Genomic DNA, 20,479 nt, shown 5'->3' with positions numbered 1-20,479 from the left:
GGTTTCTCCTTGTTGCATGTGAGGTCATTGAGCATTTTCTCTTCCTAGAGCTGCCATGCTTTTGCGTGGCGGTCCAGGGAAGAAAAAATGAGTGACAGTCACTGTACCCTGCATACGGCGAGGCCAGCAAAACTGTGCCAGGTGTGTATGTCGCTTGTAATGTTATCAACAATAAATAGAGGAGCTTAATTCTAAGTGAGGCATTCAATTATTTTAATGGGTTAATTTACAAGCCTTATTACCAAACCATTATTGAACCATGACAATTGTTGCGCTTTTATACATGTAAATCGGTTTCCACCAGTTTCCTACAAACATGCCAATGGAGGTCTGCTTGTGATCATAGCCATACGTAAAAATTTCATTTATAACATACATACAAATGAGGTAACATTAGGGTACTTAGATGAATATTTTACAATATTTTAGAGACTCTTCAATGAAGAAGCCCACTGTTCAAAGATCCTGAACAAATAAAAAAGGTGCCTTCCCCGTGCTCCCACATACAACCATACAGTAGACCTCTCGTCACATCTGTGCCCCTATAGATAAATATGAAAAGTCAATCAAACCCTACACGCACAAGATGTATTCTCTATCCCTGGCCTTAATCAACTCTGTAGGATGCCTACAGCACAACAGGTCCTCATCTATTTTTAATGATGTCTAATTGTTCGGAAAAAGCTATCTGTTATAGCATTTTGCTTCAGTAGGGATGAAAACCTTGAATTGAAATAGCACAAACCTTAGATGTGTTCTGAAGATGTTCAACGGCTTGTCTGTGCGTCACGCCACATAAACTAAACCCATTGGCCTCCAAGAGACGGTCCCCTGAGAGAAAAGGTAGAAACACAGCAAATATCACATTTCATTCAGAGAACACCAGGAACCCCAGCACAGAAGCCACTAGAGATTCCAAAGACAAGTGTAGTCTTTCACTCAAGGCATCTAATGAGAAAACCACCTGACCACAGATGAGATCTCCTCTCCACATGCAGGTGCATGATGGGTGCTGGTGCATTCCCTCCAGGGTGCTCCACCTCACCCACTCCTCCGGTATGATGTGTGTTGCTGTAGGTTTGGTTATAGCTCCTTTACTACAGACTGCTGCACTCTCACTTTAATCCTCAAAGTAGGATCCTGTTCTCCCCTATGCCTGATCTCACTAATGCTACTAAGTTCAGGATGCAGCTTTTCTTCATTATTATGCCTGTGTACCTTGCAGTGGCGTAACACTGGAAGATACCCGTGTAAAATGCTACAAGGTAGCTCCAATGCTAACCTATGGGAGAGACAGGCCTTACTGCAGTGAAAAGAGACTGTTGCGTTAGTTCACTACCAGGAAATGTAAAACTTAAAAGCACATGTCCCACCTTTTAAATATACAGCACCCGGCCCCTGTGGCTATCTGGGGCCTATCTTAAGGGTGCCTTATATGTAGGAAAAGAGAAGGTGTGGGCCCGGCAAGTATGTGTACTTGCCTAGTCGAAATGGCATTCAAAAACTGACCACACAGGCTCTGCAGTGGCAGGCCTGAGACACATTTGGAGGGCTACTCATGTGGGTGTCACAATCAGTGCTGCAGGCCCACTAGTAGCATTTGGTTTACAGGCCCTGGGTACATGCAGTGTACTGTACGAGAGACTTACTAGTAAATCAAATATGGCAGTCATGGAGAAACCAAATGCCATTACATTTTAGACACAGAGCACATCCACATTAGCACTGGTCAGCAGAGGTAAAGTGCCAAGAGTCCAAACACACGCAAAAACAAATTCTAAAACATTTTTAAAGCAGGAGGCCAAAAGCAAAGAGACAGGGGAAACCGTGCTAAAAGATGTCAGGTCTAACAGGCAGGTTATTCATATACCCTATATAACTCCAACAATTAAACTTTTGGCACGGACCAACAAATGTTTTGTGAAAGGATGCAAACGGTGAAAGGGGGGCCCTTTTTTGTGGGTGCCCGGGCCTATTTTTGATAATAATCCGACCCTGCCGCAGGGGATGCAGGGGCTTGAGTTACACTTTTGGTACTTTGTGATACTAGCTCTACAGGGGTTGTCTTCTAAACGTTTGTGCTTGTTTGACCTGTGCCAATGGAGCTCACCACACAGGTTCAACTCTCTTCTGCGCCTGTGTAACTTTGTTAGTGAAAGATGAGAATGTGTATGTCTTCTAACGGCTTCTTTGTGCATGATTTTTGTTATTTTATTCTGTATATGGATCTCCCTCGGCATCTTAAAGCCTATTACCTTTCTTTATCTGTCCATCCTTATCGGCCGATCCTTTAGGAACGATTGTTTTCACGTATATTCCGCCGTGACGCACACTGGTATTAATGCCACCCTGAAAGACAGTGCAATTCAGATTTGACTTCATTGATTCAGTAGCATGTGTCATTGACTGTAAAGAATGGGCAGTAAAATAGTTCAAAAAACACTTAACAGTAGGAAGAGGCTCATCGAGGATCTGCTGTCAAGGTAAGTATTCCCAGAATGGCGAGGCCTGGCCTGCATCTGAGGCAGGAGACTCTGGGTCGAGCTCAGCAGCCGTGAATGCAGGAGGGGGCACTGCAGAGCATCAGAGGCCGAGGCAAGGTCTGCTCTGCATTCACATTCATGGGGTGGATGGTTCAAGCGTTCAGTGACAGTGAGGAGCAGAGGTGCTGTACAGTGCCAGAACTGAAGAGGAGGAGATGTGCTGCACAGAGCCAGAAATAAACAGGAGGAGATGTGCTGCACAGAGCCAGAAATAAACAGGAGGAGATGGGCTGTGCAATGCCAGAAATAAACAGGAGGAGATGGGCTGTGCAATGGCAGTACTAAACAAGAGGAGAGATAATGTGCAGTGCCAGAAATAAACAGGAGGAGATGGGCTGTGCAATGGCAGTACTAAACAAGAGGAGAGATAATGTGCAGTGCCAGAAATAAACAGGAGGAGATGGGCTGTGCAATGGCAGTACTAAACAAGAGGAGAGATAATGTGCAGTGCCAGAAATAAACAGGAGGAGATGGGCTGTGCAATGGCAGTACTAAACAAGAGGAGAGATAATGTGCAGTGCCAGAAATAAACAGGAGGAGATGGGCTGTGCAATGGCAGTACTAAACAAGAGGAGAGATAATGTGCAGTGCCAGAAATAAACAGGAGGAGATGGGCTGTGCAATGGCAGTACTAAACAAGAGGAGAGATAATGTGCAGTGCCAGAAATAAACGGGAGGAGATGAGATGTGGTGTGCGGTGCCAGAAATAAACAGAAGTAGAGGCGCTTTACAGGTAATGGTATACAATGACAGAAAAAACGTTCTGCATTAACAGGCTTAGCCTGAAGAAGGTGGCCAAGCGCTGCAGTAACAAATGTAGACTAAAGCAAACGTGGCCAGCAGTGACAATCATGGACTGGAGGTAGAGTGACATCTTATCTGCCTTCAAATATACCTCAAGGTGCTTTTGCCGGTCTATACTGGTTTTGAACTCAGCTAGGTGGATGGACCTTTATATTTCTGTCCAACAATTATATTAGCTGAAAAGAAAGGTCTCCATATTAGATTGGCTTCCTTTAATTAATAAAAGAAAAAGGACAGCTCTCGGCATATGAGCCTCAAGTGGATCACAATATGGTTTGGAAAACTGCCACTGCAGGACAATTTCTGGGATATCATCAAATGTCACCTTCTAAATAATAAATGCCGTAGAAATTGATTAAAAATGGCAAAGTCAATGTTATCGATGGAACCTGCCACTTCATTAATTAGTACAAGTTTGCCTCTTAATAAAAATTATGATTTTTGAAAGCGGATTAAAAAATCAACAGGTGACGAAAGACGTCCATTCGATTCCAGCCCCAATAGTTATATGGATTGGCTATCAGGAAAACAGTAATTGATGCAAGCATACCCCTGGAGGGATTTCCCAACCGCTGTTATCTCAGAGGAAGGGCCAATAGTCAATGAATGAAGGGACAGCTGAGTAATTTTTTGTGTGTTGCTCAAAAAGGTATAAGCTATACATTCTGGAGCCTCCAGGACATAAGTAACCTTGTGCATCAATGTACTCTCTGGTGTTAGAACTTTTGAAGTAGCCCAAAGGATGTGCTAGAAGTATAGAAATAAATTTATCAGAAAAAGATCTCTAAACCATCTTTAAATCACATTACATCTTTTAAGAGACTTACCTTAAAGTCGGGGAAATCAGATGCGAGCTCAGAGATACTACAACAAATATTTTAAACAAATATTGAAGTGCAAACATATCATGAGCTAAATATTGCCTATTAAAATACTGGGAAGGTAAGCACACAGAGGTGAGTATTGATTTACAAAATTTACTTCCACATTTACACATCTATATACCTTGTCAACATAATCGCATCGTCAAGGTTACTATTCTTAATTCTTGGGCTACTTAGAAGGCTCTGACACCAGAGAGACAATTTTTGTTGTTGATACTCTGTTACATATCCGCTCCTGATGCTTACGCTGCTGCAAAACGTTGGTGAGTTGCACACTAAGCTAGGCTTAATTTTGGTCACTGAAAATTCCATAAAACCTTTTGATTTTCTTACATTAATAAAATTGTGCCCCGCCATATTGGACATTTTTTTAAATCACTCAACGTGTAGATAGTTCTATTCCATTAACAGCCTTTTACTATGATTAGACAAGGTTGGTCTAGTCCTTGAAATAATTGATAACTATATTGCATTGAGCTTCTTGATTCCTCCACCTAACAGCAGGTCTGATATGGTTGCGAGCGAGCATGGTACACACTATATAAAAAGAGAACGAAGGATATTTCATTTTTCATGTCCACTTGACCCCACGCATATGTGGGTAGGAGGGTTAGGTGGTTTTGAGGAAAGTCGACAAAAGCTGATTGAGTTGTAGGTTCTCCATGGAAATGCCTTGGGCTGTGTTTGTAAAGCCTCAATGCAATGTGTTGAGGATTAACTCTGATGCACTGAGTGGTAGGTGCTCAGTACTCAAGGTAGGTGAGACATCACTGAATGCATGCTCTTGCTTTATCGAGTGCACACTCACTGTGACGCTGACTCCCAGGCTGCCATCTTCCTTCACTAACGTGACACCATATCGCTCTCCAGGCTTCACATCAGAATGCGAGGGTTCCTCCTATGACCCCGAAAAAACACATAAATTAAATATTGGCACAAGGCACTGCCTATACTTACAGAGTATATTATGAAATTGTTAGAACACTAGAAGAAATTCATTCAGTAGATACTGCACCATAAATACTGTAAGTGCATTTGTAGATCATAAAGTGGATCCAACATTAGGTATCCCGGAGGTGAGTAGGTCATACCTGATGTACAACACTATAAAGTAAATGTGTTATATGCAATGTTTACATTACTCTGTGTACATTACACTATCAGAGGATACCATACTGTGGCTACAAAAATGAGGAAATAGCAGACATATCTTATACAGTGTATACAGTATTGTATGAATTGATTCCTCTCAACAAAAATACAATGAATGCTAGTGTGTATCCAACAGGGAGTACAGCATGAGTATACTATCACTGTATATAATGTGATGGGTGCTTGATGTTGATGTAGAGGGTGAAGTAGTGCATTTACTGCTAGTATTTACTTACTATACAGTGTGCACTTTTGTATAATTTACAGCTCTATTTGCCGTCCATACTCTAATAAGCCTCATTTGCATTGGCCAGCATTCAGAGTTTCTGTTGATTCAGAGGACCTGGCATGCAGGGCTGGATAGGCCTTTTATTCCACTGGGCATTTCCCTGATGGACTGGGGCCTTTAGAGGGCGGTTTTGAAAGCCCAGGGCTGACACTTTCTCTGGCTCCAGGAGTAGGGAAGACAGGCTTCAAGAGTGACAAGGAAGGTAGAGAGAAAGCGTTCATTGATGGAGAAGAGGGAGAGGGGAGAAGGAGAATGAGAGAATGGATGGAAAGAGAGAGATAGCACGAGAAGACGGCGGGCTGGTTTGAGCATTTTTGCCAGAGCTGCTAATGGTTCTCCAGTCCAGCCCTATTGCCATGTTCTTCCTCTTTATGTTTTGTCTTCACTTCTTGAAAGCTTTAATAAAAGTTTTTGAACTAAAAATGTAAAAGGGCGGGGCTTAGATCCAACAGCGCCCAGGTGAGAAAATATTGGCACCCCAACTAACCTAAACCTTGCCCTTCCTAAGATTCACCTCTTGCAAACCCTTCCCATGGGTTTGGTAAAGAGCATTATATTCTACCTACATGCAGCTGGCGCTGTACAAACCATAAAAAATGTGGCTCTGTCCTCGTGCTTTATGCACTGGGCACTCAATCTTCTGTCTTTCTAACCACAAAATGAACTGGCTTGATTTGAACCAGTGCAGAAATTAAATGCTTCAGTTCTGCTGGAATATTTCTTAACAGAATTGACAAAGTCAGTACAGCTGGGCCTTTTTCACAATGAAAAGTATCAGTGGGCGGAGTATGAGTGTCAAGATGCATTGTGTGTCATATTTTGAGAGGCTATAGGCCATATTTATGACCCAGTTTGCATCGCTCTTGCACCACACAAACCTAAGGTCATATTTTTTAAACCAAGAAAAGCCACTTTGCGTGGCTTTGAATGGCTTCAAAAATATGGAGTATTGCAACGCTGCGCAAATCACTGCACTGCATTATTCTAGGCAAATGAGGCGTTCCATGGGTGATGTGTTCCCAAGTAACTCCCATGGTTTTTGATGCATTCCCAGATTTACCAAAAATAGTAAACCTGGGAATGCGCTAAGAAGGTACGCTTCTCCAGGTGAAGTGTAATGAAGAGAAATATCTTTAGTTTTTCCTGCAGCACACACAGAAAGAGGAAAAGCCTCTCAGGATTGTTTTTGTGCAGGAAGGTGCCCCTTCCTGCACAAATCCAATCCTGCTTACAACACAGGCACCCTTGCACCATGGTGCATGGGTGCCTGTGTTGGTGCTAGGCTGCCAAAACAGCATCAGCACGAGAGGAAGGGATAGGAATGCACTGTATTGGATAAATACAGCACATTACTGCTCTTTCCCTGTGACAACGAGCAGTGCATCAAGGTGACTTCACTTGCTGCACTGCCCTGTGCCACAAGGGTCATAAAATGGCCCTATGTGTCTGAAGATGGAATTTTAATTTGTAGGTGTTCTCAACAGTGAGGTCAGGGGATGAAAAAAATATAGAGTCTGAACTCCACTTTACAACCTGAAGCAGGTGTAGTGCATACTGATTGGAAATGTAAGAAACTAGTTCCCTTTTTCAGGGTGGCTGATATACTTTTAATGAGACAATTAATAAAACCACTTTGCAAAGGTGCAACACTTTAAATAGGACAAAGCAAGACTTGTCATCATTAAGGCTATACCTGAAATTCAGACTATACCTAATGCTTATTAGTAGGGTGCTTTACTGGTGGGAACATGGTGGGCCATTTCCAACAAGGCCCTACAATTTTAATGGGCCGGAACAGGTACCTCTTGGCAGAGCTGATAGAGATTCAATGAGACAGAACAGGCACCTCTTGGTAGAGCTGCTAGAAATGTAATGAGCTAGAACAGGCACCTCTCAGAAGAACTGCTACAGATGTAATGTGACTGAAGAAGCACCTCTCAGCAGAGCTGCTAGAGATGTAATGAGACAAAAGAGGCAACTCTCAGCACATGCACCTCTCAGCAGAGCTGCTAGAGATTAAATGAGAAGGAGCAGGCACGTCTTGGCAGAGCTACTAGAGATTTAATTAGATAGAACAGGCACCTCTCAGAAGAGCTGCTAGAGATGTAATGAGACAGAAAAAGCACCTCTCAGCAGAGCTGCAAGAGATTTAGTGACCCAGAAGAAGCAGCTCTCAGCACAGGCACCTCTCAGCAGAGCTGCTAGAGAATTGACGAGACAGAATAGGCACCTATCAGAAGAACTGCTTGAGGTTTTTGAGACAGAACAGGCACTTTTCGTTAGAGCTGTCTGAGATGTAATGCACTATTAAAAGTATAGCAATCCTTGATAGATTTTGTTGTACTACTGAATCAAGAGAGCAGCAATCTTGCTGAGAACGTCCAGTAAGGTTCCATTGAAAGTATATAATTCCTGCTGAGACATTCTGACACTGTCAGTGTAAAAGCTTAGCTCCCGTAGTTTTGATGCTGTCTCATTACATGTTTAGCATCCCATTTCAAAGGTGCATGTACTGTCTCATTCAAACTGTTTCAGTATCAGGCTGGCTTTGCCCTACTAAAAGTATACCAGCCCTGCTTCGACTTTCTAAAATTGGCCCAATAAAATGTGTGGTTACTTCTGGGAGAAGCTGGAACTGCCCTACTGACGGTACTGAATTGTGCAAAAGGTTGGTGGAAAGGGAAGTTTACAGCTACACTATATCAAGGTTTAAGAGCTAACAAATTGCCAATCAGCTCAGGCCATTACCTTGTTAACGATGCGACGCCGTGAATGAGCAGGATCCACAGAGCTCCGTCCGGAGTCCAACGCCCGAGACAGCACACCTTCCAAGATGGATGTATCCAGCTCCAGCCCCTGAGAAGATAAGGCGGGGCTACTGCTCCATTCTTCAGTGTGAGAGTCATGACTTGCTTGAGATTCACGATTCGCCCACTGTTCCTTTATGTGAGAATTTTGACTTGTTGCGGGGCCATGACTGCTCCCTTGTTCTTTGGTGTTATGCTCAAGATGGCTCCCTGGCTCCATAGAGTAAGAGGCGTGGCTGCTTCGTTCACTCCCTGTAGCTGAGATCCCTGAGCTGAGACTGTTGCTTTTGGTCAGCACTCCCTCCAATGTTCCTGCCAACAAACATTGAGAACATCAGTAGGTTTCAATAGAAGGATTCAGGGCTGGCGCAAGAGATAGGTGTGGGATTGGGCTTGGGCAGAAAGAAAGGTGCCGTGACAGGCATAAGAGGCATCTCTAGAACTAAGGGGTCGAGCAGAGATTTGGATTGCGTGTCGAGAAAAATGATTTAGGGCATGCAATGGTGCTGGAACTGGAGGCAAGGAGTTGGGGAAGGATTCGTGTAAATAAAGGCAGGATTGCTGGCTGGCCAGAGATCTGACCAAGGTCTGGAATATGATATTGAGTGCAGGAGTCAAAAGATATGAGCAAAAGGGAAGGTGTTTGGAATACATTGTTGCGATTAAGATAATGGCCTAGGGCTAGGCTCTCCTGGTGTCTGTGACATGGGATGGGGAGAGGGCATAGAATACAGCAATCAGACAGAAGGGATAGAGCAAAGATGTTCCAGCACAGATTTAGTTGAAGCTGGGGTTCACAAGCCTGTGGAACTTTGGCTAGTGGATTGAGGCATATCATGGGGGCAGTGTTTGAGAAATTTAGGGAGTATTTGGGTGGGGATTAGAAATAAGAATGGAGATATAGAACTGACCCAGAGGAATGCGATACAGGTCAAGCAGAGGATTAAATGAAGGTTTTGAATAAAACTCTTTTGAAACCACGAGTAGTTACAAACCTTTAGGTTGAGAAACGATCAACTCTACTTCTTCTGGTGAGTTATGTACAATATTTACAGCTGTATTAAAAGTGACGCCCTCCAGACTTATCCTGTTCAGTGAGATCAATCTTCCCCCTGAAAGAAGTAGCAGAATGTGTGCTCTGATAAAGAAACTCATAAGCAGATCAAAATCTCATTGGTTTCTTTCATAAATAATGTTCAACAGAACTAGCACACCATGCACACTATGAAAAATATGCACACTCTGCTGGACTGCAAATTTGCCACAGTTTACTCATGACTTTAGTATCGGACAGCACAAACATTGAGCACTAGTACTAACTTTTTGTCTTGCGCCATTCAATACTCAATGTCCTTAGATTTGATCTTGGTATGCACATTAGTAAAACGTTAGTCCAATTCTTTGATCTTCAGCTGCACAGTATGAAACCTGTTTTCACCATCTTTGATCTTGGACCTGTTAAATTAACTTGACATAAGAAGTCCTTCTAAAGAACAAAGTTAATTCCAAAGGGACTATGTTTTGTACTGAAATCACCCGGATTTAAACAGACATGTAAAGCGATCCCAATGAGTTTGTTTTCTTGCAAAAAGCATTGTGAGCAATGTTTGTTTCAGGGTCAGAGACAGACGGCACATATTATTAATTAAAATGACAAAAATAAGATAAACCATGAAAACACGTCTACTGTGGGGGCTGAAAGCACAGCTTGAAAAGTGAGTATTTACCAAAAAGCAAGCGCTTTCTGTAGACGGTGCCTGATTCCTTGATGCTTTGTTTTATTTGTGTGCTCGAGCTCCACTTAACACAGCAGATTTACCCTTTGATATGCGTGCTCCAGACAGGCCTTCTGCGCGGGAAGAATATGTAACCTGCACGCCCGCTCAAGCGCGCAGCTTACAGGGAACTGTGGTTGTAACTGCAATTTTTTGTAACTCCTAGAACCGAAAGCGATTACAATCCACTAATCCTCTTCCTGAAAGAGTCAACATCAAATTGCTTACATACTGCATTAGACAAGGAGAGCAACAACTTAATCCTAACTAATAACAGTAGGACAGTTAGTTTACCCTCCCTCAAATCAAATAACGCAGTGCTTGCTCAATTCCATTAGAACCAATCAATTCATAGCAAGCGTAATTGCAAAGCATGAACTGATAACAACATATCAAACTGTAGATTATAAACGTACAAATCGTAATTGAAACCTCAAAAGGGTGTGGTTAAGGGTGGGATAATGATAGCCTCCGTGTCTTTAATGAAATCCAGATTCTCTGGTCATGTTAATAGGAGAATCGCAATTCTTTTCGATCTCACTTCCCCAGACCCTGCAATATTTTGAAGATTTTTAATGCCCTCTTTGAGTAAATAATGAAGTATTTTACTAAAAACAGGTGTAGCAAGGTCCTTGATTAAAACCAAATGAGTGGTTTAACACAAGCTGCAGATCTAAGAAACTATAACTCATAAATGCCTTTAGGCTGGGCGATAGAGGTGCCATAAGAGCTGCTAGAATCCGGTATAGGTCCACATTACAGGCCGCAAAGAAGGATTGGGACAAAACAACTATGAACAAATTGTTTGAGGTGGCAAAGAGTGATGACTCTAAGCTCTTATGGCATTTGGTTATGCACAAGTATAAAGTGGGGTGTAAAAAAACTCGAATCTGATGTGTTACTTAGCGACTGGAGGTCCCACTTTGAGGCACTGTACACTTGCCAGGTGGAGAATTCACCCGGCCCCCACACACCTTGGATTTGACTTGTTCTGATAAACTTATATCCTTCTCTTTAGCTGACATCAAAGAGCCCTTGAGCTCCCAAAAAACTGGAAAGGCCCCCAGTCTGAATAAAATCCCAGCTGAGATCAGCCACTCCAAAACTGACCTATGGCTCACATACATTAACATCTTGAGTAATGCAATTTTACAGAGGGGCCCGAATCCCGAAACTTGGAAGGGTGCTAAAATAGTCCACATCTATAAGAAGGGATACCGCAACGCCCCAGTCAACTACCGCCTGATTAGCTTAATTGAGAATCTGCAAAAATTCCATCCTAACTGAATTCCAGGTTGGATTCCAGCAAAAAGTGAACAGTGTCGATCAAGGTTTTATGTTTAAGCTGATCAGGTGGAAAGTGGTGCTGATGGGATAGGGCAGCCTCTATGTTGCGTTCATGGACTTACGTGCAGCGTTTGATCTTGTCCCCAGATCCAAGCTGTGGCAAGTACTATCTGCAATGGAAAAGCCCCTGGACCTGTTATCGATTGTTGCCCGTTTGAACTCAGATAACTCTGCTAGGGTCCATAGTGGGTCTGAGGGGGAACTAACAGCTAATATAGATATTATTAGAGGAGTATGCCAGGGGTGTATGCTGGCCACTACATTATTTTTGCTTTTCATTAATGGGTGCATAGATGCTCTATTCAAGTCAAGCAATGACTTGCCCACCCTGGCAGGGGAGAAAGTCCCTGCGTTATGATTCGCTGATGATACTCTCCTGATTTCTAAAATGTCTAGAGGCCTCCAAACCCCTGTTGATAAATTTGATCAATTCTGTAAACATCAGGATCTTGAGATCAATGCCTCAAATACTGAATTTATGATCTTTAACACAAAGAGGTCGATTAGGTGTAGAATTATTGTAGATTCCAAACCCTTGGAAAGACTCAAGGAATTTGATTATCAGGGCATCAGACCGGCAGAGAGCGATAGCTGAGGTGAACAAATAACCAAGAGCATGGGGTCTGAAGCATAGGTCCAATGCTATCACCAAGTTCTTTAGGGGCTTTAAAAATTATCCAGTCCCCCGTCCTTCAGGTGTATAAAGCTCAAGCTGCTAGTGCAGCATTATATGGCACTGAGTTGTGGAGCCACCGCCAATTTGAAGGTCTGCTTCCTTCTGAGAACCTCTTCATAAAATCATTGCTGACGCTAACACAAAGCTCTCCCTTGCTTTCACTGAGCCTGGACCTCAACTTGCTTAAGATAACTGACTGTGCAGACTTGAGGCCTATTCTTTTTTGGCTAAAACTCTAATCAATGGAAGAACTGGCTCCCTATTGGGCAGCTTTGAGTGATGTAATTAGTAGGACCCTGGCATCAAACACCCCCTGGTTAAAGCATATCCAAAGATCATTAACCAGCCTAGGTGTGGCCAAGCTCTGGTCTGAGCCTAGCTCAATCTCTTCTAGCACAGCCTCTTTCGTAACAAAATTATTTTAGGCAATCTGCCTGGACCACACAATGTCTTCTGGGTCCCTAACAAATTCATTTCTGATTAAGAAACTGGATCCCAAGTTTGAAGAGTTCCTCGACCTCCTACAAGCCTTGCTGCAGAGGAAGCTCTACATACAGTTAAGATTGGATACTCTTCCATTAGCTTGCATCACAAGCACATGGTCCAGCTTTGTGCAAAGCAAACACATGCCCAGCATGTAGCACTGCTCATGAAAATGTTGAGCATGTCATTTTTGCTGCCCTGTGTATAGAATCTCATGCACAAAATGGATTAAACCACGCTGTAAAAGCCTGGGGATTATCATCAGGAGGCACTACGAATCTGCCAGGCCGACCCTAATCCTAAAATAGTGCTTCGGTTTTGAAATTTCTGAAAGCAGCTTGGTATGTCAGAAGCAAAAGTCTGAAGATTTAAAAATCTGGGCACAGAATTATCTTCAGTATTATGCCTGTGTCTTAAAGAATGCCCAAGCAGATTTATCCATCTTCTCACACCTGATAATCTGAGGCTTTGAAATCGTTTTAACCAGTGTATCGCTTTTAATAGTTGGCATTTGTGAGGTTTTTTTTTACTTGTCTTTTATTGCCATTTTATCCAATTCAATGTTTTAAAAAAAAAATCTTAGCATGTTGATATCATGTTTTGGGTACATGTTTCTATTTTGTAAATGAATTCATGTAAATTCAAAATGACAAATAAATAAATAAAAATAAGCAAGCAATACTCACCAGGCTTAATGTGTCCATCTTTGTCTGCCGGACCTCCAGGAATGACTGAGGCAATGAAGATTCCAAGGTCTAACTTTCCCAGGTGTTCTCCTCCAATGATCACAAACCCTGTAAAATGTTAAAAAAGTGTGGTGTACATAATGACATTGATCTAGCTTCAACTAAGTTAAACTGTTACTCCAATCTGCCCGTTCTTTGAAAATTTCATCATCCACACCCTCCACCTCAATCAAGGAATTTGAAGAGCTCTCACCTTTGTTGTTTATACTTCCCATTTAGCGAAAAGCTATTTCCTTCTCCACCATATGCACTTTTCTGAGGTACAAAACAATCTTTGGAGCATTTTCCACAGGTTCTAGAACACTGTCCATCAGCAAACACCATTTTCTCCTAATCAGAGCACACATTACAAATATATTCCCCACACCAAGCCATGTTAATGTGTATGTTATGTTAAAATATTTATACCGCGCACTTTCACCATCGGTTTCTTGGCGCTAATGACAAATAACAGAGAGCCGGGATGAGATAATTAGCTGTATGCAGATTGGAAGAGCAAGGTTTTCAGAAGTCTGCGAAAGCAGTCATACTTAGGGCAGATGCGAAGAGCAGATGGCAAAGCGTTCCAGGTAGAGGGGGCCAAAACAGAGAAGGAAAGGCCACCATGCTTTTTCCTTTTAAACTTGGGAATCTCAAGAAGATTAAGAGTGGAGGATCGAAGGGTTCGGGAAGGAGTATAACGTGACAGATTAGAGGAAATGAAGGCCGGGGCAGCCTGTGAAAGGGCCTTAAAGGTGGAACATGCCATTTTGAAAATACAGCGTTTGGAGATAGGAAGCCAATGAAGACTATGGAGAAGAGGGGTGACATGCTGGAATTTCGGCTGGTGAAAAATCAGGCGGGCGGCCTGATTCTGCACCAGCTGTAGACGGTGAAGATGACAGGCCGGGATGCCAGCATAAAGTAAGTTGGCGTAGTCAAGCCTGGAAGTGATAAGTGCCATAACAACTAAGGTCAGGGCTTCTTTAGTAAGAAACCTGCTGATCTTACGAATCCGCCTGAGATGGAAAAAGCAGGCTGAGGTGACCGAGTTGATTTGTGGCTTCATTGAAAGATCGTCAGAGATGATCACCCCCAGGCTTTTGACTGAACGCACAGGGACCGGTGCGGTCCCCAGAGAAGAAGGCCAGAATGAGGGGTTCCAAGGATGGTTAGAGCTGCCAACCAAAACAAGCTCAGTCTTGGTAGGGTTCAGCTTCAGGTGACTATGATACATCCATTCCGCAATGGACAACATAGTCAGCTGAAAATTCAAACGGGAGGACGGGGAGGAGTCAATAGAGAAAATCAACTGAAGATCGTCAGCGTAGTTGAAGCTTGTAACTGGCGAATCGCGGAGGGAAACTAGGAGGGGTTGGAGATACAGATTAAAGAGGAGAGGGGATAATGCAGAGCCCTGTGGGACGCCGCAAGGGAGGGAGGTGTAAGAGGCAGAGAAGGGGGAGAGATGAACGGACTGAGATCGCAGATGAAGAAAGGATCTGAGCCAGTCCAGGGCCACTCCCTGGATGCCGGCATTGTGGACACGGTCGATCAGAATGGAATGATCGACCGTGTCGAAAGCCGCCGAGAGGTCCAACAGGACAAGGGCCTGAGAGATGTTGTTGTCGGCACCCTTCCTGAGGGAGTCCATGACTGCTACTATGACCGCCTCGGTGGAGTGGAGGGGTCTGAAGCCCGCCTGCTGGGAGTCCAGGAAACCGGTTTCCTCAATGAATGAACTCAAACAGCGGGTGACATAGGTCTCCAAAATTTTTCCCAAATAGGGAAGAAGGGAGATGGGTCTGTAATTGCTGAGTGTTAAGGGATCAGTGTTAGGTTTTTTTAAGATGGGAATGATAGCTGCTTGCTTAAAAGAGAGAGGGACCTCCCCAGTAGCAAGAGAGTTGTTGAGAAGAGCAAGGGGAGGTCCTGGACATGTTAGAAAGGCTTCTCTCAAGATCTGAGGGGGACAACAGTTGTTAGGGGAACCGGATTTGACTTTGAGGAGAAGAGAGACAAATTCTTGTGGAGATATAGGGGGGAATATAGACAAGGAGCTAGGGTTTTTTGGGGGGAGGGGGGGCGGAGTGGGGGATGCCGGGGTCGGAATGTTGTTTTTTATTGTGATGATCTTGTCTATAAAGTAAGAATTGAGTGAGTCACAGAGAGATTGAGTCGGCAAAGGCTGGGGAGTGACCCTATCCGGCAGGGATAACTCATTTACAACAGAGAAGATGGTTTTGGAGTTGTTGTTAGAGTCCAGAATGAGTTTAGAGTAATATGCCGTTTTGGCTGCCAAGATCGATAATTTGTACAACTTCAATGCCTCAATATAGGCCAGTTTTAGTTGCGGGTCATAGTGGCAACGCCAGCGGCGTTCGAATTGCCGCAAGGCGAGTTTCTCCGCTTTCAGTTGGTCCGTAAACCAGCGTTGGGCGTCATGAGGGCGCTTTACTTTGATGTTCTTGAAAGGGGCAACTTTGTCGCTGGCCTGACGTAGCCAGGTATCTAGGTTGTCAGACTGAGCTGTGAGCGAAGTCGACGGGGTAGGTGCAGTAGAGGCTAGTGAGGCATAAAATTCAGTCAGATCCGCTCTATTCCAGTTCCGGGCTTTAAAGTTCTTAATCCGGGGGGGGGGGGCATGCAGTGTGTAAGTGAAGGACAAAAGAAATAAAATAATGATCAGACCAGGAACAAGGAAAAACTGAAGGAGGTGAGATGTCGAGGTCAGACATCCAGACCTGGTCTAATATGTGACCTTTACGGTGGGTAGAAGTGTGAATGAGTTGAGAGAGATTCATTCCTTTTAATAGATCTGTAAATTCCAGCGATGATTGGCTTTCATGAATGTCCGAAGGCCAATAGTTAAAATCGCCAATTATTATAATATTCGAATGGCTAATAGCTAATTGGGCGATGGAGTCGCTGAAAAGTTTAGGGAAAAGGGGCATATAATCAGGCGGTCTGTAAACAAGAATACAGATAAAAGATAACTTGGGAGAAGAAAATTTTAAAACTAGGTAATCAGTGTTGGAAAGCGGAGTTACGGCAATCTCTGAAAAGGTGTGGGTCGAGCGGATGATAGCTGCCACCCCACCACCGATCTTCCCTGCAGGCCGGTTAGCTTGAATAATGTAATAACCCGAAGGGATTGCTGCAAGGATATCAGGAGCCGAAGTTTCGGAGATCCAAGTTTCAGTTAAAAGGAGAACATCAATAGAACTCTGATGCAGTAACTGAAAGATCTCAAGCTGATTGCTTATAAGTGAACGGGTGTTAAGGTAATAGATAAGTAAAGAGGAAGTAGTCTGCTGTGTAGAACAGGAAGGCTTGGGGGGAGAGGCAAGTGTCGGATAACAAGAGGGAACAAAAATGCCACATGCCTGGGCCAAACTAGCGGCGCGAGCAGGTATGGAACCCGAGGATTTCAGTCTCAGGAGCTCGGAGGAGGAGTAAGAGTACGATTGGGCATTACGACAGGGCCCTGGGCCTGGTCGGCCGCGGACGGGCGCAGACGGGCTTGACTTGTGCGCGACTTCGGCGCGAAGTCGGCGCTCCCGCTGCGCTCCCGCTGCGCTCGTCCGCTGCGCTTCCTCCATGCTGCCATTAAATACTAGGGGGCGAGGGAAAACTAGACCGCTAACCTGCAAACGTTACGAGCAGGGCGGAAGTGGTGTCACGAGCGAAAGTGACGCTCCTCGAACTGACCCTCCGCACAAACGGCACAAGCCGGGGCGGAACGGGGTCACGAGGGGATGAGTACAGGTGAGTACAAAGTGGTGTTGTTATTAAAATGCTTTTCAGCGTGCTCAGTTAAAATAAGGTTAACTGCAACAAAAGACATAGATAATATCACACAGCTTCCACAATCAGCGCAATAACACGCAGCCTAACTCGCCGCTAATGTCAAAGGGCCTGGGAGCAAGAACTTCACAATTTATACTCGAAAAGGCTCAGCAACACTAGACCGCTAACCTGCAAACGTTACGAGCAGGGCGGAAGTGGTGTCACGAGCGAAAGTGACGCTCCTCGAACTGACCCTCCGCACAAACGGCACAAGCCGGGGCGGAACGGGGTCACGAGGGGATGAGTACAGGTGAGTACAAAGTGGTGTTGTTATTAAAATGCTTTTCAGCGTGCTCAGTTAAAATAAGGTTAACTGCAACAAAAGACATAGATAATATCACACAGCTTCCACAATCAGCGCAATAACACGCAGCCTAACTCGCCGCTAATGTCAAAGGGCCTGGGAGCAAGAACTTCACAATTTATACTCGAAAAGGCTCAGCAACACTAGACCGCTAACCTGCAAACGTTACGAGCAGGGCGGAAGTGGTGTCACGAGCGAAAGTGACGCTCCTCGAACTGACCCTCCGCACAAACGGCACAAGCCGGGGCGGAACGGGGTCACGAGGGGATGAGTACAGGTGAGTACAAAGTGGTGTTGTTATTAAAATGCTTTTCAGCGTGCTCAGTTAAAATAAGGTTAACTGCAACAAAAGACATAGATAATATCACACAGCTTCCACAATCAGCGCAATAACACGCAGCCTAACTCGCTGCTAATGTCAAAGGGCCTGGGAGCAAGAACTTCACAATTTATACTCGAAAAGGCTCAGCAACACTAGACCGCTAACCTGCAAACGTTACGAGCAGGGCGGAAGTGGTGTCACGAGCGAAAGTGACGCTCCTCGAACTGACCCTCCGCACAAACGGCACAAGCCGGGGCGGAACGGGGTCACGAGGGGATGAGTACAGGTGAGTACAAAGTGGTGTTGTTATTAAAATGCTTTTCAGCGTGCTCAGTTAAAATAAGGTTAACTGCAACAAAAGACATAGATAATATCACACAGCTTCCACAATCAGCGCAATAACACGCAGCCTAACTCGCCGCTAATGTCAAAGGGCCTGGGAGCAAGAACTTCACAATTTATACTCGAAAAGGCTCAGCAACACTAGACCGCTAACCTGCAAACGTTACGAGCAGGGCGGAAGTGGTGTCACGAGCGAAAGTGACGCTCCTCGAACTGACCCTCCGCACAAACGGCACAAGCCGGGGCGGAACGGGGTCACGAGGGGATGAGTACAGGTGAGTACAAAGTGGTGTTGTTATTAAAATGCTTTTCAGCGTGCTCAGCGTGCCACTGAAAACCACCTGTCTTGAGCAAACAAAGCTTCCATGAGCATACTCCACCTATTGTCATAGATAACCCTTGACTGGAACCCTGCTGCGCTTCATCCATAGCATCTTATAAGATCCTGTTTCCTCTAAGCATGAACATGTTCAAAAGGGCTTCATCCACAACCTGTCATGGAGACCAGTTCCATTTGCCCTGAGCCCAACTCTGGTCCACATATTGCCTTCCTACAGTAGCCCAATACGTCTAATGCTTTAGTGTGGCCGACTGGTGAGGACACTTTAGAGCACCTAGGGCTATATGAGGTATGGTGCACATGTAGAGACAAAAGTGCACGCCCAATAGGCTATCAAACTCACATTTTTCTAAAGAAGTATGTACTAATTCTTTTCATTATAACTTCGTTTAGAAGATCAACATTTTCTCAGATGGAATCACAGAAAATACAGTTGATACCATATCTGGTTGGCAGTTTATTGGCTTATCTGTGATAGTTCTATGTCCCTTCAAACAACCAGAGGCAAGACAGACTCTCTTGTGGAATATGGGATATGCGGAGATCACATTAGCTGATTTATCCAACTATCAGAAAGGTGAGAACCCAGCAAGCATGTTGGGTGTGTCCAGAAAGATTTTAAGTGACTTTACTATTAGTGTGCTAGCTACTCATGCCATATAATTTGCCTTATATATGCCTTTTATGGGCCCCTCATATTTTGCCTTTAATTAATTGCTCATTTAGGTTTTATTTCTTTTCAATAGCTGACTTATTTGTTTTCAATATTATACAACAATGTGTTTTTAAATTTGTTATGTGTGGTGGATAGTGTGCTTTTACTTCATATATTCATACTGCCATTCGAATAGCTAGTGCGTAAGAAAAAAGTGTTTTAGGCTTTAACATGAGTGTGAAAATTCCCATGAAGTCTCTCTTACCATATGTGACAATCATGAGGATTCTTCCAGAGAAAGATCAGGACCTGAAAGACATTCGACAGTAGAGGAGTGTGGCCCTGAGCTGAGCCACACCAAGGTCCTCTGTTCCATTTGTCACATTTAATTTTTCTTACAGAGATATATTTTGGCCTGGTATCGCAGAAAGCGCCACGGAATGGAATAACATATAAAGTTTAGGTATAAATGTGTGTTGAAATACAGAGTCTTCATTAAGGCAAACTCTTTAATGCTTAGAGATTTGGAAGGCAGCTTTCTTACCAACTGCAACACATGGGGGACCTATTTATGTCCAAGTAACGCAGTGCAGTGCATCAAGTCAACTTGCTGCGCTGCATTACAGGGAAAGGGTAGGAATGTGCCGTATTCATTATGATACAGCACATTCCTGTCCTTTCCCAAGCGCTGGCACGCAATGGGCTGTCTGCATTGCATACTAGACTGTTTTTGTGCAGGAAATGGACCTTCCTGCACAAAAACAATCTGCAGAGGTATTTTCCTCCTTTTATTTGTGCTGTAGAATGCAGCACATATAGAAACAGGAAGTAACAAGGACAAATGAAGCTATTTTTCCTCGTTCCCTGTGAAAGCGTATCTTTTTGGAGCATTCCCAGGTCTACTAGTTCTGGTAAATCTGGGAATGCGTCAAAAACCATTAGAGTTGTGTGGGAACACCCACTCAATGTCCATGGAATGCCTTCCTAGGGCAGAGTAACACAACACCGCGATTTGAAATGCTTGCGTTACTCCTGATTTATGAAGCCATGCAGGCCCACGCAAAGTGGCCTTGCATGCTCGATAAATCACATTTTAGGATTTACGTTGTACCATCTTGTGTGGTCCAAATGTGACACAAACCCTTGATAAATAGGGCCCCTAATATGTTGTCTGCTTTCGTA

At 44.0% G+C, this 20,479-nt stretch overlaps 1 protein-coding gene across 2 annotated transcripts in view; it reads right to left on the bottom strand.

The window, feature by feature from the left end:
• FRMPD2 (FERM and PDZ domain containing 2) overlaps positions 1-20,479 on the bottom strand; it is a 503,133-nt gene that overhangs the window by 287,505 nt on the left and 195,149 nt on the right. For both annotated transcript variants that reach the window (XM_085608774.1, XM_085608775.1), the window contains exons 19-24: positions 13,447-13,554; positions 9,475-9,591; positions 8,421-8,791; positions 5,040-5,129; positions 2,256-2,349; positions 746-831 (exon numbers count right to left, since the gene is read on the bottom strand). In XM_085608774.1, the coding sequence (XP_085464900.1) occupies positions 746-831; positions 2,256-2,349; positions 5,040-5,129; positions 8,421-8,791; positions 9,475-9,591; positions 13,447-13,554 (866 nt within the window). The remainder of the gene's footprint in view (positions 1-745; positions 832-2,255; positions 2,350-5,039; positions 5,130-8,420; positions 8,792-9,474; positions 9,592-13,446; positions 13,555-20,479) is intronic.

Source organism: Triturus cristatus, chromosome 1_2 (genome assembly GCF_964204655.1).
Source record: "Triturus cristatus chromosome 1_2, aTriCri1.1, whole genome shotgun sequence".
In the NCBI taxonomy this organism is placed as follows: Eukaryota; Metazoa; Chordata; class Amphibia; order Caudata; family Salamandridae; genus Triturus; species Triturus cristatus.
This window is presented reverse-complemented; position numbering and strand designations above follow the sequence as displayed.